This window comes from Maylandia zebra, linkage group LG23 (assembly GCF_041146795.1).
Source record: "Maylandia zebra isolate NMK-2024a linkage group LG23, Mzebra_GT3a, whole genome shotgun sequence".
NCBI lineage: Eukaryota > Metazoa > Chordata > Actinopteri > Cichliformes > Cichlidae > Maylandia > Maylandia zebra.
The window spans coordinates 15,626,867-15,652,744 of NC_135188.1; the positions used below are offsets into that span (position 1 = coordinate 15,626,867).

The following is a 25,878-nucleotide window of genomic DNA, read 5'->3' on the forward strand; positions in this document are numbered from 1 at the left end:
CAAATAATGATGTCAACATCAGACGTCACTACCCATGAGTCACTCAAAACCTCAGGTTTCAGAATGCGTTAAACACGCAGAATAAGACGTCCTTTATACTGTTGGCTCTGTATGATGTCAGTGAGAATAAATCTTCTTAACATCGAAATGTGTGTAACGGATTTTTCTATATTGTCTTAAATTGGAAGAGAAGGGAGCAAAACCAGCTTGTTTCAAATGGTGGATGAACTGCAGTTACCCCCAACACAACCCCACTGATGTCACAGACCGCAATCAGCAGTTAATCGGTAACCCTTTTCACACATTTTTATCAGACTGCAAACTGCATTTGTATATTTCTCGAGTTTACCACTGCAACCATTTTGCAATACATAAAAAGGCGCTAAAACACCTAATAGTGAAATTAATGATTTTGGTACATACATTCTGCCCTTAGATAGGAAATGTAAACAAAAGCAGAAGCTTTTGATGTTAAAAAAATGTCCATGTTTTCCTTGAAATTTTGCTTATATTTTTTCAACCATTTTTTGACCTTTGATTTTTTTTGAATTTCTATTAAAATAAGTTAGAAAGAAAACAATAATCAAGTATTTTTCACCTGTGTTTTCCACCAGCCAGCACAGTAGTACTGGAATTGTACAGTTATGCCCCCTGGTGGGTCATAGAGGCACTGTAGGAGGGCTGTGACCATGGTTAAATAGCATTATAATTCATGAAGTGAAAGTAAAATGAAAGTAAAGTGTAATTAGTGTGTGTTGATGCTATGAGTGGGATCTGTATTTCTGGGTTTTTAAGCTCATAAAAATGAACATACCAGAAAAACTTTCAGAAGCACTGGTGTGACACCTTCGATTCAGTTTGAAGCTTAAAGGTTTAAGGTCTTACCTAACTGTAAGACATTTTCATTAAAAGGAGGGCAGCGAAAGAACAGGTTAGCCCACTTGCCAACAATCCTCTTTGTTAAAGTCTAATTATCTCTCTGAACATTTCTGAAAGCACCACCTGTGCATTAGCCACAAGCATTATGAACTCCGTGGTATTCTTTTCACTCAACTGCTATAGTAGTCTGACTGTGTTGCATCATGAACCCACTAAATGATTGAGCAAACACTGGTGAAACACCAGTAGGCCTGATGAATGGTTTGGAATTGTTTGTGTGAACTGCTGATGCTAAGTTTACTGTATGCGCAGAAAAACATATTGTCTGCCAGAGCCGTGACAAATGTTCTTGTTATGACAGCTTTAAAACATTTACTCAAACCAAAAAATTGTAAAATAAGCACCACGACAATGAGTGTGGTGATCACAGCCCAGTTTTTTTTAAACCAACTCCTACAAACAGTTGTAGTGTCATAAGTTGAGGTTTGAGATAATCTTATTTAAGTCATCCTCAGCAAAGCAGTTCCTAGTTCAACATAATGAGGAAGTTGATCCATATTTGGATTCAGGAATTTTGGAAGGACTCATTGGCATAGTAAGATTACACATTTGCATTATAGTTTGACAAATACACATCAAACTGCGGCAGGCGTGGTTCATGGCGCGGCTACAGGGAGGCTGACACACCACACCACCACTGCCAATAAGAGCGAACTGTCCTGAAGGATGATGTTGTTGTTGGCGGTGATGTGTGATTGGCTGGCGGCTGGAAAGCTGCAGCTGTGTGTGTGAACAGCAACCGTAAGGAATAAAGTCAATAAAGTATGCTGAAAAGCATTGAATTGTGGACTGGTCTGCCGTGTGATGTTTACAGAAACTAAAAGAGAAAAAGTGATAGACATCTTATTGGTGTTTTCATGAAAATATCACAAGCTAATCCAGATCCATCCATCCATTTTTTTCCACTTATCCAGGGCCACTGATCTGTCGATCTAATTCTCCCCTCTAACCTCACTTGTGAACAAGACCCTGAGATACTTAAACTCCTCCACTGGAGGCTGCAACTCGTTCCAGACCCACAGTGGGCACGCCACTCTTTTCTGACTAAGGACCATAGCCTCAGACTTGGAGGTGCTGATTCTCATTCCTGCCACTTCAGACTCAGCTGCTAATGCCTTAAGTGTGGCCTGGAGGCCACCACCCGATGAAGCCAATAGAACCACATCACCTGCAAAAAGCAGAGACGAGATTCTGAGACCACCCATGTAAAAGCCTTTTGCCACATGGCTACACCTAGAAATTCTGTCCATAAAAATTATTAACAGAATCTGTAACAAAGGACAGCCCTGGTGGAGTCAAACACCCAGTGGAAACGAGTTTGACTTATTGCAAGAAATGCAGACCAAGGTCTTGCAAAAGTTGCATAATGACTAAATGGCTTGTAGCCATGGGCCAGACACCTCAGAGTCCTGAAGCACCTGTCACAGACTACTCAGAGGGACATGGTCAAATGGCTTCTCCAAGTCCATAAAACACATGTAGAGTGGTTGGGCAAATTCCCATGCACTCTAAAATATCCTCGAGAGGGTAAAAGGAGGTAGAGCACTGCTTTCCCCCCTGAGTCGCCTGACAGTTTGCCAGAATTTCTTTGAGGCAGTCTGAAAACCTTTTTCCAGAGCCTCACTGAACTCCCAAACCTTTCACATCTCAGTTTTTGCTTCAGCTACTGCCTGGGTTGCATTCTGCTTGGCCTCTCAGTACATATCAGCTGTCTCCAAAGTCCCACATGCTAACCAAACCAAACAGAACTCATTTTCCAGCCTGATGACTCCCTTCACCTCCAGTGTCCACCATCTGGTTAGCAAGTTACCACCACAACAGGACCCAACCACCCTGTGGCCACAGCTGAGTGCAGCAGCCTTTGCAATGGATGTGGTGAACATGGTCCATTCGGACTCAAAGTCCCCAGTCTCCATCAGAATACTGTTGAAGCTCTGCCTGAGGTGGGAGTTCGAGATCTCGCAGACGGGAGCCTCTGTCAGGCAGTACACCCTCTGATGATACTGTGGCGGTAGACTACTGTTCCCATAAGGCTGTGTGTGGGGGAATTTCCGGGTTACGAAGTAAAGTTGGTAAACATCACCCGAACGTGCTGCATCCGGTGTCATCATTTACACGTGGTGTCAGTGCGAACAGTGGTCTCCACAGTATTTTCGAGTACAGTACGGTGCAGTTAACTTGCAAGAGAAGTTTTCGCATCGGTGACCCAAACAAGACCGGCATGCAGGTGAAGCGTGGCCGAGGCTGTTACCAGCGCTAGCAACAAGGCGCGTGTGCACGTGTGCGCGCCTGGTCGAGCACGAGCCTCACATGTCGGCGCACCGGAAAGCTTGGATTCTGAACACGAAGAAGCCAGGGATCCACACGTCACGATGGCGACCACGGTACAAATAACACCCCCAGAAACATTTGACTTTTCTCATCCTGCCGAATGGCCAAAGTGGATCAGAAGGTTCGAAATATTTCGCATTGCAACCGCTCTTGATAACAAATCAGACGAGTATCAAGTTAACTCACTCCTGTACGCTATGGGAGATGCATTTGACAAACATTACGTAGGAAAACATTTCTGAAAGAGCACAGTTTAACTCCAGACGGCAACAGGATGGTGAAAGTACAGAGTCGTTCATCGCTGCTGTGCACAAACTTGCAGAAAATTGTGCATTGCCACAATACAGACAAATACAAAACGTGGGAAAACGCAGACGTGGCAGAAGAAAGAACAAAAGCCAATCAAGCAAATGGTAAATGGCCTGTATTTATATAGCGCCTTACTAGTCCCTAAGGACCCCAAAGCGCTTTACATATCCAGTCATCCACCCATTCACACACACATTCACACACTGGTGATGGCAAGCTACATTGTAGCCACAGCCACCCTGGGGCGCACTGACAGAGGCGAGGCTGCCGGACACTGGCGCCACCGGGCCCTCTGACCACCACCAGTAGGCAACGGGTGAAGTGTCTTGCCCAAGGACACAACGACCGAGACTGTCCAAGCTGGGGCTCGAACCGGCAACCTTCCGATTACAAGGCGAACTCCCAACTCTTGAGCCACGATCGCCGCAAAGGGAAAAGGAATGTGGCCACTGTGGTTGCAAGAACAAACACTCATGGAAAGAATGTCCAGCCAAAGAGGTAGAGTGTCGAAAATGTCAGAAAAAAGGACACTTTGCTGCGGTCTGTCGCAGTAGTGAAGCTGCAGCACTATGCGAAGTGACAGAAAATCAGAAAGCTACAGACAGCAAGGACTGTGTGTTCTTGGGAGAAGTAGAGACTGAGAGGTCACAGCCCGGGGTGCAAAAGGTCAAGTTAAATGGGGAAAATGTATATTTTAAACTCGACACAGGGGCGGATGTTACGTCTATTCCAGAGGGTTTGTACAGTCCAGACAGGGATGGTATGCTGCAGAGACCCAGAAAGAAGTTACTAGGGCCAGGCAGCTGCCCACTCAATGTTAAAGGCTGCTTTGAGGCGCAGCTAGCAGTGAAAGGGTGCATTGTTTCTCAAGACGTCTACCTTGTGTCAGGTCTAGTACAGCCACTACTAAGCAGGCCAGCATGTGAGGCTCTGGGTCTTGTGTATAGAGTAAGCACAGTAATGGAATCGGTGACAGATTTCAGGGCAGCATACCCAGACGTTTTCAAAGGTTTAGGCGTGCTGAAGGAGCCTTACCACATCGAGGTAGAGCAAGGAGCTGTACCAATAGCCCTATCTGCCCCAAGACGTGTTCCTCTTCCCCTCAGAGATGCAGTGACAAATGAGCTGCACAGAATGGAAGAAATGGGAGTTATCTCCAAAGTCACTGAGCCTACAGACTGGTGTTCAGGCATGGTAGTGATCCCTAGACCAGCAGGAAAGCCCCCCAGTATATGTATGGACCTCACACCCCTGAACACAGTAGTCAAAAGAGAAAGGCACATCCTCCCAGCAGTAGGTCAAACACTAGCGATGATGAAAGATGATAAAGTGTTCACAAAGCTCGACGCCCGGTCTGGATTCTGTCAAATTCCGCTCACGCCAGAGTCGAGGCCACTCACTGCTAGTCTGACAACTCCTGGCGACCAGTCACATACATCTCAAGAGGTCTCACAGACACAGAGAAACGCTACGTGCAGATAGAAAAGGAGGCGCTCGCTGTAATGTGGGCGTGTCAACGACTGTCATCTTACCTCATGGGCCTACAGTTCACTCTAATCACAGATCACAAACCCCTGGTCCGTATTCTGAGCACAAGAGGCCTGGACGACCTGCCTCCACGCATCCTGAGATCCCGCCTCAGGCTGCTGCGCTTTACTTTCACCATTGTCCATGTTCCAAGGAAGAACCCCACTGATGCCCTCTCATGAGCACCGCTGGTGGGCCCTCCTTCTGCTGGGTATCTTCAGCTGGAAAAAAAGGTGGAGGTTTTCGTGGTCTGTGTAGTTTCCCATCTCCCAGCCACAGATAAAATGCTGGAGGAGATTAAGTTGGTGCAGGAAATGGATGACCTGTGTAGAAAGGTTGTGTATCAATGTGGGACAGGCTGGCCAGAAAAAGGTAAACTAGATCCAGAGTTAAAGGGGTACTGGCAATACAGAATGGACTTCAATGTTGTTCATGGTCTTCTTATGGAAGGGGAGAGACTTGTGATACCACCTCAAATGAGAGCAGAGGTTTTGTCACTTTTGCATGACGGCCATCAGGGCGTTTCCAAATGCAGGGCTAGAGCAAAAGAGTCGGTGTGGTGGCCGGGCATCTCAACCCAAATACCTCAGATGGTAGACAGGTGCGAAACATGTCAAAAACACAGGTTACGGTGCCGTGAACCAATGTTCCCTCTAATTTTTCATGTGTCTGAGCGAACACTCAAACTCCCTGAGCGGTCCCTTGGACCACTGTGAGCAACAGCAGACGTATGCACTGTGGTCAATCCATCCAAGTTACATGGTTTATTAAAATAATCAAATTACAGCATTTACATTTATGTTAAACTACTTTTAATTAACTTAAGCCCACTTACAATGAAAATTTAAAAGAAATCTTGTTGATGACCTGTGTAGTATGTTAACACTATTGGAAGTAAAAATAACTTGAACTCCAATTTTGAAAACACAACTTTCTATTTTTTTTTTTTTTTAAAATAAAGCTCTGACTTGTATTATGAGTCTGTTGTCTGGTAGAGAGTCCTGTAACTCTGTCTGCAAAATACAGTATATAATGACCAATGTTGGGCAATTGATTATTTAGTTACTTCTTCAAAAAAGTAACTGAGTTACGCAAACAACAAAGTTTTTTGCAGCTGTTTACCTAAAAATGCAGCCAAGGCGTTTTTCAAAATAATCATTTCAAACTATTTACAGAACAATCAGCTGTTCTGCATTAAATTTGATGCCACACAAATTGTTTGTGCCACTCCAAAAAATAATTTCTGTCCACTATGAGATAAAGGAGAACAACAGCCTGATACCTGCAGGCCTGACAGCAGGAGATGTATCACTGCTGTAACACCTGTAACATTCAGCAGTTGCATCATTGTTCTGATACACACAACAAAACTATTGACTACACTATACACTAACTACACAAGATTTGTGCTAAACGTCTCTAATCTCTTACACCTCAAAACACCGCCGTCACTCCTAAAACTTCCCCCCTTCCTAAACAACTAGATGCCATGTTGCCATATCATTTTTTGATTGGACGACATGGTACACTTTTCGACCAATGGGAAAGGGTCGGGGGTTTTTTTGGTGTTGTTTTTGCTCACAGGAGGAGAGTGCTTTTGAGCGTTTTCCTTATAAAACGCTGTTTTTACTGTTTCTTCCAGTAAATATAAACAACAATAGTATTCAGGAAGAAAACCAAACATTGCATTGTTCACAGATGAAATGAGCAGCCCCAGCTACCCCCAAGCCAATGGGGAGGCAGAACGCGCTGTTCGTACCATTAAAGACTTGTGGAAAAAGGACTGTGACTACAACAGAGCACTGTTAGCGTACAGGGCCACCCCACTGGAACTTGGGCTCTCGCCGGCGCAGTTGCTTATGGGGAGACACCTGCTTACCTCACTGCCACAAGCTGTGGCAAAGCTGGTGCCAAAGTGTCCTGACCTACAGGCTTTTCGCAATAAAGATGAGGAGGGGAGGCGTGAGCAGGAAACACACTGCAACTGCAGACATAGAGTCAGACCACTTCCGGAACTATCGTCAGGACAGAAAGTGTGGATTACCACTGAAGGAACTACTGGAGCAGTAGTTGGACCTGCCAATGCTCTCAGATCTTATGTGGTAGAGACAGACAGGGGTTTTCTGAGGAGAAATAGGAGCCACCTCAGACCAACAGGGACTATTACCAGATCTGGTCGAGTGGTGAGACCTCCTGAAAGACTGGATGTGTAATTCTCTGAAGTTATCCATTCATGCCCTATTCAAAGCTGGGTTAAGCTGTAAGGGATGTTTACAATAATGTGTTTCGTTTAAATGTAAGTGAACAAATGAGGGATGTGCATAATTCTCACATTTGGTTATGCTCCGCATTTCTGTTCTTGTGAGCTGTTTGAGTCGTTATGAAGTGTGTCTTTAGCTAAAAGGAGGAGGTGTAGCAGTAGACTACTGTTCCCATAAGGCTTTGTGTGGGGGAACTTCCGGGTTACGAAGTAAAGTTGGTAAACATCACCCGAACGCGCTGCGTCCAGTGTCATACGATTACAAAATTGGTCATCGACATGCAGCATAGGGTGTCCTGGTGCCATATGCACTTATAGACACCCTTGTGTTCAAACATGGTGTGATTTGCACAGAAGTCAAATAACAGAATACCACTCGGGTTCAGATCAGGCAGGTCGTTTCTCCCAATCATGCATCTCCAGGTCTCACTGTTGTTGTCCACATGAGCATAGATCTCTCCCAGTAGGACAACCCAGGTGGAGCACCCTCGAGCACCCCACCCAGAAACTCCAAGAAGGCAGGATACTCTGAACTGTTGTTCAGCACATACGTGCAGACAAAATTCAGGACCTGTTTTCTGACTTGAAGGCACAGGGAACAAACCCTCTCATCCACCTGGAAAAACTCCAATGTACAGGCAGCAAGCCAGCCCACCCTAGCCCATTGCCTCTCACCAAGGGCAACTCCAGACTAGGAGTCCAGCCCTCTCCAGGAGACTGGTTCCAGAGCCCAAACCATACTTGAATGAGCCTGACTAGAGTTCTGCATCATAAATGAGTAGTCTGAATGTCATGCACATGGAAATCAGGTAAATTTGGTATAGTAACTGGGAAGTGCCAGTTCTGCAATTGAATTTGATTAAATTGTTGCTGCACTGGAGCAGGGATGTCCCATTGCACACTGAAGACATATGTGTGGATCCTTGCCTGGTATCCAACATCAAAATTTCTAGGGTTTGACACCAGTTTGCAATTTCCATTTCATTGAACTACATTTTGTTGAACTTTTCATCACTTTTAATCACATCCTAGCACTGATTTAGTTACTTATCAGTAAACACAAATGATAATTAATTATAATCAAGACATTGCAGAACGTGGTAAACAATAGATGCAGCAAAAATATTCTGACATTCCTGTCTTTTGTCACATATCGTATGTTCTTTTGGTTTGGGTGCTCTGATTTAGAATATTTAATTCTCAGATGACCAGAGGTATACATTTAAGAGTGTAATTTTGTATATCTGTGTGTCAGCCCCTGATGGACTGGAAACCTACCCAAGGCACCACACCCTGCACAAACGCTGCAACCTCAGGTGGGATGGATGGTTGAGAAAATGAAATGAAATGAAACAAGCGGGCTACTTGTTGTTCCAAGTAGCCCACTATATATAAAAAAAGTTCCCTCTCGCTGTTCTTAGCTTAGCTGTTCCTAGGATTGCGCGCTTCTGGACAGAGATCTCTGAGGTATTTCCTGGGATCTGCTGGAGCCACTCACCTAGCTTAGGAGTCCCTGCACTTAGTGCTCTGATTACCACTGGGACCACTGTTACCTTCACCCTCCACATCTTCTTGAGCCCTTCTCTGAGCCCTTGGCACTTCTCAGGCTTCTCATGTTCCTTTTTCCTGATGTTGCTGTCATTTGGTATTGCTAAATCTATCACTATGGCCATCTTCCTCTGCTTGTCCACCACTACTATGTCTGGTTGGCATAGTATACAGATGTTTCTGTACACTATGCCAGACACTTTGTTATGGCGTTCCATGTATGCCCTGCCTGCTAGCATCTTGCACCCTGCTGTTATGTGCTGGATTGTTTCAGGGGCATCTTTACACAGCCTGCACCTTCGGTCTTGCCCGGTGTTGTAGACCCCAGCCTCTATGGATTTTGTACTTAGAGCGTGTTCCTGTGGTGCCATGATTAGTGCCTTTGTGTTGTCTTTCAGTCCAGCTTTGGATGTCAGCCACTTCCTCTATCTGCTGGTGGTATATACCGTGCAGGGGCCTGTCCTTCTATGATGTTTCCTCCTATTTCTTGGGTTTCTGCTGCCTGAGGTATTCACTGAGCACGCTGTCAGTTGGGGCCATCTTCCTGATGTACTCGTGGATGCTTGTTGTCTCATCCTGTACCATGGTGCTGACACTCACCAGTCCCCTGCCTCCTTCTTTCTTTTGGTCGTATACAGTTCTAGGCATTCCAGGACCCATGTGTGAGACACTGAGTCTTAGGGTTTCTTGTACTCAGTCCAGGCAGTACACAGGTTGATTAGTCTGGTAGCTGGTGTTCTCCCCCTCTTTTTGTTGCTCCTGCCAATTCCATTCTGGGCCCCGCTCATGTATTGAGCCATGTGAATAGTCATCGTAGCCGCTATAATGCCTGATAGGCGCTTCCATGTGGTACTGAGGCAGATTATTGGTAGTTGGATGGGAGCGGTCCCTTCTGGGGATCTTTGGGGAACAGGATTGTCTGGTCTTCAGCTAGCCCTTCTGGCTGTGTCTCGTCCATTAGCTGGTTCATCTATGCTGCCAAATACTCATCGAATGTAGTTAGCTTCTTTAGACAGGAGGTGTGACTCATGTCAGGGCCTGGTGCTGTCCAAACCTTCATGCTTGAGATGTCTGCCACTGTGATGGTTACTGGAACCTGTTCAGAGAGGTTCCCATCTGCTCTTAACTCCACTAGTTTGCCACATTGTTCCTCTGCTACTGAGAGTAAGGCAAGGCAAGGCAAGGCAAGTTTATTTGTATAGCACAATTCAACAACAAGGTGATTCAAAGTGCTTTACAGAGACATTAGAAACAAAAACAAATAAAAAGCATGATTTAAAATTGATTAAAACAAGCAAACAAACAAACTAATTAACAAACAAACAAAACAGTATATAAAATCAAAACAGATAAAATCAGAACAATAGATAAAATCACCTTGGATGGTTCAGTGGAAAACAGCTGATTTATTCTCCTGGCTTCTAACTCTTTGGTATACCTCTTCAAGTGGCTTGGCAAGGTTGTGAGCCTTAGCTTGGTCTCAGGTATGGGCAACTTGCTATCTGTATGTCTTTGGACTGTGCAAGGAGTACATCACCTAGAGTAAACCCACACAGTAATTTGAACCTATTGCTGTGACGCTATAGTAATGACCACCAAGCCACCACGCTGGCCTTCTCTGTACCAGTTTTATTCTGAGGTAACAGCAGGTGGACTGATTAATGCTTAAGTGTATATAAATAGGCTTCTGGCATTGTTTTAACCATTTTAACCAAAGGAAGGGTTCAGATACCATAACGTCTTTAAAAATTAATTATTATTATTTATTTTTTATTAATTAAGCTATTAAAAAAATCTTCACTTGTCTTGTTTTTATTCAACCCTCCTTGTTATTGGGAATGTAGAAATTCTGTTAAAAATCTGCATTCCATAAAAATTTAGTCATATGTATAAAATTCAACTTACACAGTTCACTCACGAGAGCTTCCTATGATTAGTACATTTTATATAAAATGAAATGAGTACCCCTTCAGGGACTTGAGAAGTCTGTGCATTCAGCCTGGCTCAGTTTTAAAGCTGCTGATTTGATAAATTCCATCTATTTTACAAATGTATGCAAGTTCCCCTTTAACTATGTTTCAGTGCTGTCTTTTCGTAGCTAAGAATATGTTCATGAACACACTGAGGAGCACAAATTCAGTTTGTACAGTCCTGACCCTCACCTCCTGTTCAACTGCACACTTTAGGTGAACTCATAAACCGAAGACTGAATACCTTGTCCTTTGCAGCATTATGCAGTATTCCAGCTGGGTTATTGTTCTCCTTCTCTGTATCCCGTATGAATCCCATATACATCTAAAGTAAACCTTGGTAAAAAAAAAGGGAAGGGTGTTGTGATGGGCCTCATGGAGATTTTGCTTAATCCAGAAATATTGCTTTGCAAAGTTCATCTAAATATAATAAATAGAAAACTTGCTGCCTTGCTTTATTGGTCTTTCAAATAAGTCAGAAGTAGGAGTTCAGTGACTGCACTAAAAGCTGAGGCTTTGTTATAGAAAAATATATTGCTTTAAAGAGCTATTCTGGGAAAACACACACTGGCTTTTTCCCAAGAATCAGATAAAAAGAGTGACTACCTACAACTATAGCAAAGAGTAAACAGCTGCTGTGGTTAAGTACAATGGTTCATCCATTACCTGTTTCCTTTGCCTTCAGGCTGCATTCAAAACTAATCTAACTGGATGTTTAGGAGTGTCAAGTTAACATGTTATAAAAGACTGTTTAAAACACTGAAATGCTGGTATTGTATCAATATTGCATATACGGTATAAAAACATTGTAAGAATTTATATTATTTATCTTTTTGCCTGGTTCTGTACAGCCATGGTGAAAGATTCTCTGGACCAGTCTACTACTGGGCTAACACTGAGAGACAGATATTCATGCTCACATGCACACCTACGCCCAATTTAAAATCACCAGTTAACTTAACATGCATGTGTTTGGAGTGTGGGAGGAAGCTCAAGTGCTAGAGGGAACTCACACAGACAGGCCACAACAGGCTAGAGAATTCAACCCTAGTAGAAACTTTCCGACTTGTAAACAGAAACACTACAGACTTGTATTTTATTTATTTATGTATTTTTTTTACTTTGGTTTAAAACAATTAGTTTAACAATATCTAAAAAAAATCAGCTCTATCTACCTGTAGATTAAAGTTAGTGATAAACACTCAGGTATACTAATCAGTTCTCAGAATCAGAATCAGAATCAGAATACTTTATTGATCCCTGGGGGAAATTATTTTTTGTTACAGTGCTCCATTTTAAACCAACATTAAGACAAGACAGACAATACGCTAACTAAGAATAGTACAATATATACATATATATACATACATACATACATAAGTCACTTATAAATAAATATTTGGAAAAGAATATTTATTTATAAGTGACTTATGTACCACGGACCTCTCTTTGATGGCTGTGAAGGATTTTCTATATGAATGAGTGCTGAACAATTCTGAGACAAACCTACAGTCAGTTTTTACTCACTGATTCATGTAGCCACATGCATACCAGGGAGAAGCTCTGCTATGTAACTGTGTATGCTTCAGTGCATTATTTCAGTAAAATGCTGCTGGGAACTAGTTAACAATTATAGAACATGAAATGCAAGGATGTTTTAGCCCCACTCAAGTTAAAACAAGTAGGATGCAATCGGCAGCCTTTGTGCTCAGTCACTATGAAAGGATTGTGTATGCTTTTACTTGTGGAGGCATGGCGGTATGTCCCAGACACCGACTGTGTGTGTTTTGTGTACACTGTTAAATGGGGCAGAATGTGCTGATGCAGCTCTGGCAGTGGGAGTGATGGAGCCAGCCCTAACCTGAGGGGACTGGCGGAGCTCAGAGGAGAGATTTGTGCCTTTGCTTTCTGTCAAGCTGCCACATGGGAGTCCGAGTGGTCGCTAACTTAAGCTGCTGACAGACAAGTGACACACGATCACACCCCAAACTCAAATGCATCCCCAACCAACTATGTGATTGCTACATCAACTCAGTTTTTTCAATCACTGGTCATACAATCCATTTGCTTCCAGAAGAAGGACAGCTGTTCTTGCCATTACAGGTCCAAGTAGGATTTCGGAAGGAGATGATTCAGCATCCTGTTTTTGATCCTTTTGAGACGTTATTGTATTTATTGTATTGTATTATATTTTTCTGGACCACTTTGTTGGAATTTGAAACGTTTTTGTAATATGAGATAAGGATTTAATTGTCACTCTAAATATTTCTTCAGTATGACTTTATGAATTTCTCAATGAAAAAGAAAATGTTGGCTTAAATAAAAGTTAAAAGTTTTTCCACACCTAATGCACACACTTTATGGATAAATGCATGGATTTCATCAAAGGTGGCTCCAGTCAAACCACCCTCTTCCATAAAACTAAATGTCACTCATTCAAGTGTTGCATTAAAAGTAAATAAATCCCCCCCCCCCCCACCAGTAAAATGAGAGACTTTGTTTGAGTTATTTTTGTTGTGTTGTACAACCAGTATTGCTGGTACATGAACATTCAGACACGAATCTGTTAGGTGTGGCTGTGTGCAGGCAGGAATAGGACCCAAGGTGCAGACTCCGGAGACAGATGTGAACTCAAAACAACTTTAATGTTAAACTCAAATATAACATAACTGGAAAAATCAAAATAAACTTACACCAGGAGGAATGACAGAACACACAGCTAGGAAAACGGTAGATCGCGACATGTAGGCACTACAGAGGGAACAGAGACGTGGGACCAGGGCAGACACAAACACTGAGTGGACACGGGGATATAGGAACTAAGGATACACATAGACGCGAACTAGACAAGGGGATGCAGGTGATAGGGGAGACAGAGCAACTAAAGAAGACAGAGACATAAACCATAAGACAGAACTCAAAGAAACCAAAAAACTAGAAAATATAAATAATATCATAAACTCAAAAACCCTGGGTCAACGACCCAGGCATCCTAACAGAATGTTGGAAGAGGTGGAGCTTTTTTTAGCACTGCCCAAAACAGGGCTATAATCAGACACTTTACACTTTACAAACTATATAGTATTCAGCATCTAAAGCTGTAAGATACATAAATAATACATAGATAATAACATAAAAATGAAATTCGGCAGAATTTGGTAGAAATCCACCGCTCCAATTTAATCGAAATAGGGAAGGGGGAATACGGAACTGACCTGCATACTGGGCTTTCAAGACGAAAAAAAAAGAAGCATTCCAAACAACTAAACCAACTCAAGGGCGTTGTTTTCCATCACCCGCTGTTCTGGGATGGGCGAACTGACACGCCTCTCTCAACGCGGATGTTTGTCCAGCCTGTATAGCAGAGGACAGCTCAGGAAACCAGGGCGGAGAACTGGAAGAGCAGCAGCGCATCTTCTTAACACCCAACATCTGTCTACGGTCTATACCAGGTAATATAAAGTTTTCTTATGTGCTGCAGAACGAATGCTAATAACTCGCTGGCAGTTAGCCTTTCACACAGCATTTATAAAGCGATGCTTACAATGCTGAAGTATGCTACTCTAGAAAAGCTCTTCCTCATTTTGCATTAAGGAAGTCAAACTAAAAACTATTTTCAGTGTCTGTAACTAGTTACGTTGAGGATAAAGAGAGAATGCGTGAATAAACGTGCTTATCTTCTTACTGGTTAAGCTTTTAATATAAATTTCGTCGATAAACTGTTGTTTATTGCATTTTTCCTTGTGTCCATATTTTACATGGTTGGGTAGAAAACTGCACAAGGTAGTAGTACCGTATTATACAGGCAGAAGATAACCTACAAATGCCTGCTTTTGTGGTTGCTTGTTGGGAGCGGCTCTTCGTTCCCCCACAACATAGTTTGCCACTGAGAGCAGACACACCTTGTGATATGCGTACCGACCGCAAGCACCTGCGTTACAGGTTAAATAACAGATACTGCAGAAAAGGTCTTGAAAATTGCATTCTTAACAAACATGGATTCAATGAAAAGTAACTGAAATAGTAATATAAAATGTTGTGATGTGAACTACAGATGGCTTTAAAAGAAAGTGGGGATCAGCAGCTTTCAGTATGAAGGCAGATTTTATATCTATTTATATATAAAACTGGGGCTCCAACAATCGATTATTTTCATTGCTGAGTCTCTAAATTGTCAGAGAATGATGTGAAAATTGCTTCTTTTTGCCAACCAAAAGTCATATAATGGTAGCTGTTGGCCTTGCTGTGACCTGAAGATTTTAATGAAGACAAATCACCTTTCAGGTCCTCATCATCACGATGGCACACAAAGAGTTTGAGACTGCAGGGAAGAAGCCTGGCCTGCAGGTGTGGCGGGTGGAGAACATGGATCTGAAACCTGTTCCCCCTGCACTCTATGGAGACTTCTTCACCGGAGATGCTTACATCTTGCTTTACACCACCAAGGCTCCCTCATACAATGTTCATTCATGGATTGGTATTGGATTCTCTGCTGACAACCTAATAGCTAAATTCCCTCCCTGTCAATGTTCTGTTTTATTTTCCACACTGTTTATTTACCATCCTTTTTATCTTAGGCGATGAAGCTTCCCAGGATGAGAGTGGGGCAGCTGCCATTTTCATAACTCAGCTGGATGACCACCTGCAAGGAGCTGCAATCCAGTACAATGAATTTCAAAACCAAGAGTCAACCACCTTCCTGGGCTACTTCAAGTCTGGCATCAAATACAAGGTGAAATTTGCATGCGTACTTATGGTGGTATAAGTCATTTGAATTTGTTTGCCTCAGAAAGGTAAAAGTTGTGAGTCTAAGCTACCAAACCATGACTGTGACTTTGTGACAGTTTATTGGATGTCTGTCAACTCTGTAAATATACTGTTACAGCTTCAGGCAAGGAAACAGTTCTAAAAAGTCATAATTCACCACCCACGCGACTCCAAAATGAGCGACTAGTCTGACTGGGACCTTGCTCTTGTTTGTCATAGGAAAAGGAATGATCATTCTTCCTTGAATTTGTCCTTTAAACAGGGGTTTTTTCCCCCTGTTAGACATGAGCAGGTCTTTTCAGGACAAGTAGAGGAGTATAGTCACTGTGTGCAGGATTCGAGGCATGTTATAACACCTTCTCTGTTTATCATGTGATACACACTAGCCCAAAAGAATTTTTCCCTTTCACAATTCCTGGAAAAGGAGAGGCAAAACATGGCGACATACAAGAGTCTGAAATCTTTCTTTATATTATGAGAATTTGAGTCTAAAAACATTTAGATAGTCAGGGAGACCTAAAATATTATGTTGAATATTATGGTGTCATGCTGTCCATTCTAAAGAACACATTCTATAAGCCTCAGGTTTGAGAAGTTTGGTGAACACCTGGGTTTCCTTGAAATGTAATATATGAGCATAAACCATTTAAATGATTAAGGCACCATCTTTTAATTCTGTATTTACTTCTTTTTTATGTGTTCACAGTTTTAACAGGGTCCTTAGACTCACTGATCAATCTCCAGCATTAGAACTGCCTTAGTAATTGCTACGACCTGCTACGACCTGAAAACAGCTGTTTGAGATAATGCTCGATGTTATCATGATTGCTTCATATCATTCGTGCATATTTGTCAGCCACATGTTTATGCAGCTAAACCCCTATCTACCATAGCCAAAGCTGTCACGAGAAGTAATACTGGGTTTAGAACTATTTTTAAGAAATTATTACTTTATTGCATATTGATGATCATCCTGTATAAGTATGATAACTAGAGGACCAGAACTAAATGGATGGTGGAATTCAATAAAGAACATTCCCTGCATTTTTACACCACTTGTTCATTCAAAGAGGGGAAATCCTGGTTACTAACTAGTTTTCCTGCCTCTTAGCACTGGGTTATGAAACTGTGTTAAGAACTAAAGGACTAGTATATAAAATAAAAACAGAGAGCGAAAAAAGGTCCAACTATTGTGCTACTTAAACTATTGAGATATGAATAAAAACAGTGCTTATTGGAATGAAAATGGCACGGAAACTTGTGTTTTCAATCATCATGACAATTCAAAGCACCTGCATTTGCTTCACTTTTCAGAATCAAAGACTACATATTTTTTTATGTTTAGCATACTGTGTATTTATGTGCTGGACTGTTTCTAGGAACTGACTTCCTAGAAACAAAGCTAGTTGTCTGTCAGGTTTGCCATACCTGCTCTTGCCTTTTATTTATGTATTTTTCCAGTCAGCGGTAGGATTTGCTGACATTTTGTGCACAGTGTAAACAAACGAGTAGGCGTGATCTTTAGAGATTATGTTGACTTTAAAGAAGTGAATTCTTGCAACTACAGACATAACAGCGGTGTCAGCTTTCTAAAACGTTCATATAAAAAGCACTCCGAAAGCACAGACCTCCTCTATAAGCAGCTCACTGTGCTGTATTTTGTATATCAGTTAAGGGTACCTTGATTACTAAAAGATTATACAGGAGTGGGTAATGGATAAAAGCTATTGATTTGTAAATAAGTGGACATGAATAACTTTAGCTTATTATATTATATTATACTACAGTCTATTTCTAACTAACTAGGCAGGTCATCTTCTTTCTACTGACAGTACTTTCTTTAAAGATATAACATGCTTTTCAGTCAACTTGAAAGAAAGGCAGATCTAAAATTTAAAAGTGAGGACACAGGTCAAAGAAGACATGCTACTTGGATGGAAACTATAATGTGATATTTAGATCCCAGTATACCAGTGTCATTTACTTTTGCCAGTACAAATATAGTAGAATTTTAAGTACTGTTTTAAAGATAAAATACATTTTTATTAAAGTTTGACCTTGAAGAACAGGTCAGAGGTCCAGGAAGGGGAAAAATGTCAGTAAGAAATAGATTTAAAAAGCTGTATTTAGCATTAGTATCACTTTGGCTTCCTATCAATCTATTGGCCTTGCAGGAGAGGTCAGGGGTCAGATGTGACACAATATTTTAAATCTTTATATGGTACTTTATACGGTACGCTGCCAAAAACATAACTTATGCGCTTAGATCACTTACACAGAGCATAACTCAGATTTTTTTTAACACAGAAAGGTGGAGTTGCCTCAGGCTTTAAACATGTGGTAACCAATGATGTAGATGTCAAACGCCTGCTGCACTTGAAAGGTCGTCGACCAGTCAGAGCAACTGAGGAGGATCTGTCCTGGCAAAGCTTTAACAAAGGAGACTCCTTCATCATTGATCTGGGAAAGGTGATCTACAATTTAAAATGTTTTACAGAGATCGTACAGAGTTTAGATGTTGCATTTTGTCATCTCAACCTTATTTACTTCTTCTTTTCTTTGCATCTTCTCTGTGAATTAATAGAACATTTACTGCTGGTTTGGCAGTGAAGCAAATCACTTTGAGAAGCTCAAAACCACTCAGATGGCCCGAGATATTCGTGATAATGAGCGAAATGGCCGCGGTGAAGTCCATACAATTGATGAAGGTAAAGAGCCAGAAGCTGTGACAAAGGTAAGTTTTAGTGACTTCCTCCTTGTTTAGAATCATTGTGACTGTAACAAATAAGTTATTTGTCTCATTTGGTGGCTAGAGAGGATGTTAAGTACAATGTTGTATTCATTATAGGTACTTGGACCCAAGCCTGATCTCGCACCAGGAGGCAGTGATACAGATGTTGAAAAGACAAACAGGAACAAGGCGTCACTTTATCTGGTAAATACACACATACAGAGAAGCCCAAAAAGTCAAGGAGCAGCAGTGAAAAAAATTCGACTTGTATTACTTTTTAGTCTAGTAAAAGGCATTTCTATTGCAAAATTTCATGTTGGCTGAACAGCTTAAATCAGAAGTTCTATTTCTAAAAAAAATGTCCACGAATTTGATTTGCTCCAGTTTTGCAGCCCTCAAGCTCCATGGACGCTATAAATCTTTGTAACACCTGATTATTCATGTTATCCTGCCATTGTGTTTTAAAGAGCCTCGGGGGTTTCTCAGTCTTCATGTGCCCAAAATACATCCAGTGGAGTTGAGATCAGGTGATTGAGGAAGAAATGCTCTTAAAGATCTCAGCCCATCTTAAATGTTTAGCACAGTATAGGTTAATAAATGATGGTGGGTTTCTTATTACCCCTGATGCTATCCATCCATGCACTGAGATCTCCCCTGCACAGCCTTCTGCTGGCAAGACTTTTGCTGATTGCATTCTCTCTTACCTGTAGTCTGCGCGATTGTGGTTGATGCTACAATTTCCACAGATTCTTCATATTGTCATGGAAAAGCCCATTAAAACTGAAGCCCTCATTCAAGTGCAGAGTTGATGCTGAGTTTGATTTCACTGTGCTGAAAAGAGGTGCAGTGGCTGCAAGGTGATTTCCCTCAACACGCCTCTAATGAATCAATTAAAACGTTTCATCTGTTCTTTGTAATACAGTTTTATCTGAATGCTGCTTCAGTGGAAATCCTACCTGCGTTGTGTATTGCTTTGTACACAAGGCAGTCAAGCATAGTTAATGCCACTATACCATGTGCTTCAGATGAATCTGATCTAGCTAACAATAGAGGAAAAACTTAAATGTTTGATTTTCTTCATTCCTTCCTGTGTGGATTGTGTATAGGCTTCTGTAATTTAACACTATGGGATCATTTCAAGGTTTAGATGAAAATATGAGAGATTATTTAAGACTCTGTCAGACTTTCAACCGTGGTGTACGGTCCCTTGACATGATCCTTGTAAATAAGACATTCAGATGACAAATACAGATGCTCTGATCTCTCTGCTGTCTAGATTTCTGATGCTGCTGGTGCCATGAAGACATCTTTGGTGGCTGATAAAAACCCATTCAAACAAGATATGCTCAACCAGAATGATTGCTACATCTTGGACAATGGATTGAATAATAATATATTTGTCTGGAAAGGTATTAAGCTTTTACATCTGTTTATTTCTACAACTTCTCATCTACTATATTAATCAAGTCTCTGCTCATTTGAGTAAGTTGTTACTAACTCTCTTTAGCGTTAAACTCTTTGTTTAACGCTAGAACCTAGAAGAATTTTAAACCCCAAGTACTGTCAGTGGGTGTCAGTTTGACCCCATCCTGCAACAGCAATATTGGGAAAGAAAATTTTCCCTTTTTTTGAAGATTAGTTGTCATCAAATTAGAAATATAATTAATATAAATTTTTACATGCAGATCAGTATGGATTGTACAGATAAAATGTGTATTTGAATAAACTAATAAACAAAAAGGTGCAACAAATAATTATAGAATAAGACTGTTATTAGGAAACGCTAAAACTGAATTTGAGCTCACTGTGAAACAGATCAAACAACTCATTGGTGATATTTCATGACTGACCTCATAGTTGTCTACAAAAAACATAAATTTTGAATATATTAATTACTATAAACGGATAACACTCAAAGTTGTCATATTGCAATAATGACTTTTAAATGAACAGGGAGCACCCAGATTTGAACTGGGGACCTGTTGATCTGCAGTCAAACGCTCTACCACTGAGCTATACCCCCTCTGTCACTGAGCAGCTTTCATATGGAAATATGTGGTTCTAGGTATATGTGGTCATAAAGCTTTTTCCTACAGACCCCCAAATTTCCTGTTTGATAAACAAGCCTTTTATAGGAAAAAAAAAATCATGAAATATGAAATGATGTGGATTTATTTTAACAGAGTTACACAATTTTTAAAAGAATCATAATGAACCATTTGATGGTTTCTACTGTTAAACATACATGAGTCATTGACTTTGATTTGACCAGTTTAACCTCTCTGATCTCTGTACCAAACTTTAATCTGCAGGACAGAAAGCAAGCAAAGAGGAGCGCAAAGCAGCGAAGGCTGCTGCTGACAAGTTTATCGTAGACAAAAATTACTCCAGTAAAACTCAGGTAATGTTAGCATGTAGTGATCATCTGCTGCCAGAACTTCATCCTTCTGCTGTCTCATTGTGTTTATGACTTAACGTGTTTTTCGTTGTTTATTATGTCATGTGCAGGTCCTGATAGTGCCAGCAGGGAGTGAGCCCACCATGTTTAAGCAGTTCTTCTTCAAATGGTTTGAAGGGAATATCACAGGCCCAGGGCAGACCCACACAGTTGGTCGTATTGCCAAGGTGGAGCAGATTCCCTTCGATCCATCCAATCTCCACAACAACCCCGCCATGGCTGCCCAGTATGGCGTGGTTGATGATGGCTCTGGGAAAGTTCAGGTACAGTAACCAGCTTGACAGTGTTTTATTTATTTTAAAAATTAATAAGTAAATGCAACATTGGTGGATGTCTGCAGATTTGGCGTGTGGAAGGAGGCGATAAGGTAGCAGTGGACAAATCCACCTATGGACAGTTCTTTGGAGGTGACTGTTACTTGGTGCTGTACTCTTACAACAGTGGAAGCAGAGAGAAGCACATCATTTACACCTGGTGCGTAAAACATGCTCAATGTGGCAGAATTGTTCTTTTAAGGGGTACAAGGCAAAGATTCCTGCCTTGGTACTCACTTTCTCTGTTTAGGTGAATGAAAAATGTAAGCATGATATGAACTTGTGACACAACACACACAGAAGTAAAGCCACTGAGTTGTAGAGCATACTGGTCTTTGTAACAAGATTTTTATTCATGAAGGGTTTGGGTTTGATATAGAGAAATTTTGCTTTATCTTCAAGCACTCTTTAATATGATGCAGAATTTGTAGATGAACCAATAAATGAAAGTGATCAAAGCTGGTGGGATTGTTCAGTTGCAGGCATGTTAGGCAGGGTTTATACACATTGACCCATTAATGATTCTAAAATCCTGGAAGGAGACACAATCCCCTTTGAGGTTGCTATGCCGACCCCTTCTGAATCAGCCTAAAGCAGTTTTAATGTTTCTAGAATTAAATGAGTGCCAATATTAATATAATCTGAGAGTGGAATGCAAATGTAACAAATTTCATCACATCCATTCTGTCTGTCTGATATGATGATGCCACAGAATGAAAACAGTTACCAGTTATAGTACTGCTGAAATCTCATGACATTGTGATAAAAAAAAAACCAACAACATTAATGATTTCTTAAACTTGTGGTAAAATAATAAAATATAATTGTGGGTAGTCAGTTTATGTATTTAGTGTTTTTGTAAGCTGTGTGAGGGTGCTGAGAGAATCAAGAGTTTTTGAAACATTACTTTTATGCCTTAATTGTGAATATCATATTTAATTGTGCTTAATTTTGCTTGCTGTAGGCAAGGGCAGAAATGCACTCAGGATGAACTGACTGCTTCGGCCTTCCTCACCGTCAAGCTGGATGATTCCATGAATGGAGTAGCAACACAGGTAAGATTTTTCCAGATTTCAAGTAAGAGTTAAAATGTTAAGAAATAAAAGTACCTGGCAACAGTTAGTGAAAGGAATGATGCAACTCTCAGGTCCATCTTTTATATTATGAACAAGAAGCAATAAAATACACAACACACTTGCAAAATCATTCACATTAACAGACTTTTTTTCCATTTTCAACCAACAAATCATTAAGTTGACCTTGAAGACTTTGGTGGATTTAAACCAGATTTTAATGGAGTGTTAACATGACCCCACTCAACACACCTACAAAATGTTATCAGAATTCATTCAAAAATGTTTGAGCTATTGTGTTTACAAACTGACACGATGACATGCATGCAGACACTACCAAAAACATGACCTCCTTGGCATCTTGCAGCTGTTAGCTTAGTATACAAACTGGAGAAGAAGAGGTAGGCTGATGTTTTTAACCTTCATACAGAGGAACTGCTGTCCCCTGTTTTCAGTCTTTACCCTGAGCTCCTATTAACCAGCTCCCAGCTGTACTTAGAGGTAAGTCTGGGATCAGTCTCCTCATCAATTTTAATGACTGTGTGGCTGTATCTCCGCAGGTTCGGGTCACTCAAGGTAAAGAACCCCCCCATCTTGTGAGCTTGTTTAAGGACAAGCCCATGGTCATCCATCAGGGTGGGACATCCCGCAAGTGTGGCGAGACTAAGCCAAGCAGCACACGGCTCTTTCATATCCGCAAGAGCGGCAACAATACCACACGAGCTGTTGAGGTCAGCCTCATTTATTACACCGACTGTTAATAAACTGGTTCTTTATAATGAACAGATGCCACTACTCCTCCCTATCTTTCTGTCACACCCACACAGGTGGAGCCCACTGCATCCTCTCTGAACACCAATGATGTGTTTGTGCTGAAGACTCCTGATTGCCTTTTCCTGTGGAAGGGAAAGGGTGCAAGTTCAGATGAGATGGCTGCAGCTAACTATGTTGCCAGCCTCCTTGGAGGAACTGCTACTGGGGTGGAGGAGACACAGGAGCCAGGTAAAGAGCTTTGATTTCCACAAAGTAGTATTTGTGAGATGTCCCCAGTAGAAAACGGTCCTTTTCTCCTTGTTTCCAGCTGTTTTCTGGGCTGCTCTGGGTGGTAAGAAAGAATACCAGACGTCCAAGGCCCTTCGGGGAGTGGTCCGACAACCACGACTGTTTGGATGTTCAAACAAAACTGGCAGGCTAACAGTGAGTATTCAAGTGTTCATCAATCAGATTTTTTAAATGTAAGTAGTTATATTTATATAAACCGTTATATTGTTTTCTTACCAACTAGTTTAACAATTTTTAAATGGCCACTTTGTAATTGTGTGCTGATCAATTTTCAGGTTGAGGAAGTTCCCGGGGACTTCTCACAGATCGATCTGGCAACTGATGATGTCATGATTCTGGACACATGGGATCAGGTATAAAAGCACTTTTGATGAAAGACTCGAGTTGTAGCTAGTTGATGTTTTCCTCCTTTTGATCCTTGAGCTCTTTGATTACTGTTCCTATCAGATCTTTGTTTGGATTGGAAACGAAGCAAATGAAACGGAGAAACTTGAATCACCTAAGATGGGTAAGAGAAAACTATTAGACATGAGAAGGAATTACAGAAATACAGCAACGGGGTCAATTCAGGGAGAATAAAAACATATATAGAGGGAATCATTTTCCCAGAAAATAAGGCATGAATTATAGATATTAATTCTGATAGCAAATATATTTTATTTGAGATAACTATTGTAAATTTATGAGTAAGGAAATGACCAAATTTACCTAAAAACAATTTCTTTAGATTAATATTTGAGATTATTAATTTACAAATTTATTTTCTCAAAAATTTGACTATAAGCTCAGAAATTTAAGACTGTTTTTTCTCATATTATGTTGTTTGTAAATTTGTTGATTTACTCTCAGAGAATAAAATATTTTTGCTGGACATTTAAGATTTTAATCTTGCAAATTTATGACTGAATAATTTTAAAGAATATTAAATAATATTATTTTACATTCATTTCTAAATTTACCACTCTTCCTATAATTTTAGCTCCAATTTGAATGTGGTTATAGTGAATGGCCCTTTAAGCCTACTGTACAGAAGAGACCTCAGTTCACAAATACATCCTGCTTTCCTTTCAGCCAAACAATATGTGGATTCAGACCCCTCTGGCCGCCGTGGTACCCCCATCACCATCCTTAAGCAGGGGGAAGAGATCCCGTCCTTCACCGGATGGTTCCAAGCTTGGGACCCAAAGATGTGGTCCCAAAATCTTTATGCCCAGTAGAATTAAATTGGAATAAACGCATATTTTAAGCATCTCTGAAAAATCTGGATAGTTTTGATGTTTGCCATCTTTTGTTGACCTTGAAGCATAAATTGGCACCTAAGATGGAACTTCTCTGCAGGTGAAGTGCAGATGCAAATATGTGCTTGAAGCTGTGGTGCAGGTTAAAACGTAACCCATCCGATTTCCAACCCATTTTTTCAGAGTAAAAAAAAAAAAAAATATATATATATATAGTCAAGCTACTATTTAAGAAAAGAAAAGTACATTGGCTTTTACACAAAATAACATTACAATGTTCATAAATGTTATAGAAGAGAAGTAATAATTAATTTAAGGCAATATCTACATAAGTGCATTCAGGCTCTTTTCAGCAGCTGTCAGTGCTGTGTTCCAGCAACATGTGTAACCCAAAGAAAATGTATCATCTTAAAGTTTTTCTAATAAATGAAGGCTGTTTGAGGCTATAGGAGAAAATGACCAGATAACTGAAATTTTCATACAACAGCTTTAGGTATTCTCATGACAAACCAACAAAATTTGGCTCTTGGAGATATCATTTAATGAATCTGTCATTTAAGGACCTGTGAGGTGTCTGCTTTGGAACCAAAAGGTTTCTGATTTAGCTGTCCTACTCAGTTGTGCTCTCTAGTTTTCAGTCAGAGCCACTTATTCCTGTTTTGTAAAAGCAGTACACGTTATTTTTTTGTTTTGTTTTCTTGAGACTATAACCAAACTCACTGACTCAGTTTCACAAACTTTAGATGTGCTGAGATGATTGTAATTGAATGATTAATGAATTTAATGGGATAGACTTGCTTTAGGTGACTCAGCGTGCTATTACAACAGATGAATGGCAGTTGGTGAAAACGGGCCTGTGTGTGTGTCAGCATAGATATAAAAAAAACCAATGTTCATGTTAAATATTAATAGCATTTCTCATCAACTTGACTTTAATTTTCAAAAATTATTTTTTATCTCAAAACTTTGAGCAGTAGGGTACATATTTAAAAAACTGAATTTAATAATTCACAGCCCACAGTAAAAAAAAATAAAATAATACAATGTTGAGAAAGTTTTATTTGCTACAGCAATGAATGTTTTTTTTCATCTACTTTACATCTACTTTAAAAAAAAAAACCAACCCACTACATTGTCTAGATTAAGTGTGGTCTTACAATTTACTCAAAATTATTTTGAAAACTGTGTTTTAAATAGATTCTTTTAAAAACCACAAATTAACTTCTCCATATTTTTACAAAGAACTTACCTTTTGCTGTCTTTGTTGCAAAACAATTTGTGGGAAATTCCAAATTTAAATAAAATATTTCACCATTGTCTGATTGTATTTTATTTTATTTAAATAAGATGA

General features: G+C 40.5%; 1 protein-coding gene and 1 non-coding gene across 2 annotated transcripts; one reads left to right on the forward strand and one right to left on the reverse strand.

Moving 5' to 3' along the window:
- The first annotated feature begins 14,220 nt into the window (after positions 1-14,220).
- Positions 14,221-25,844, forward strand: scinla (scinderin like a). Its single transcript, XM_004552900.5, has 17 exons — positions 14,221-14,336; positions 15,169-15,361; positions 15,462-15,616; positions 17,959-18,120; positions 18,236-18,385; positions 18,500-18,586; positions 19,659-19,791; positions 20,695-20,783; positions 20,891-21,103; positions 21,181-21,314; positions 22,119-22,209; positions 22,788-22,958; positions 23,055-23,229; positions 23,309-23,424; positions 23,565-23,642; positions 23,737-23,797; positions 24,361-25,844. Exons 2-17 carry the CDS (start codon positions 15,184-15,186, stop codon positions 24,504-24,506), a joined length of 2,139 nt encoding a protein of 712 aa, XP_004552957.3. The 5' UTR covers positions 14,221-14,336; positions 15,169-15,183; the 3' UTR covers positions 24,507-25,844.
- trnac-gca (transfer RNA cysteine (anticodon GCA)) lies at positions 20,334-20,405 on the reverse strand. The gene has a single exon. It is a non-coding gene; the product is annotated as a tRNA-Cys (tRNA).
- Positions 25,845-25,878: the final 34 nt, after the last annotated feature.

Bases quoted from the DNA above. Each gene is read 5' to 3' on its own strand.
- scinla (XM_004552900.5), top strand. From the start codon at position 15,184: ATGGCACACAAAGAGTTTGAGACTGCAGGGAAGAAGCCTGGCCTGCAG. The intron at 15,362-15,461 runs GTATTGGATTCT...TTTTTATCTTAG, and splicing joins CAATGTTCATTCATGGATTG to GCGATGAAGCTTCCCAGGAT. The intron at 23,643-23,736 runs GTATAAAAGCAC...TGTTCCTATCAG, and splicing joins TTCTGGACACATGGGATCAG to ATCTTTGTTTGGATTGGAAA.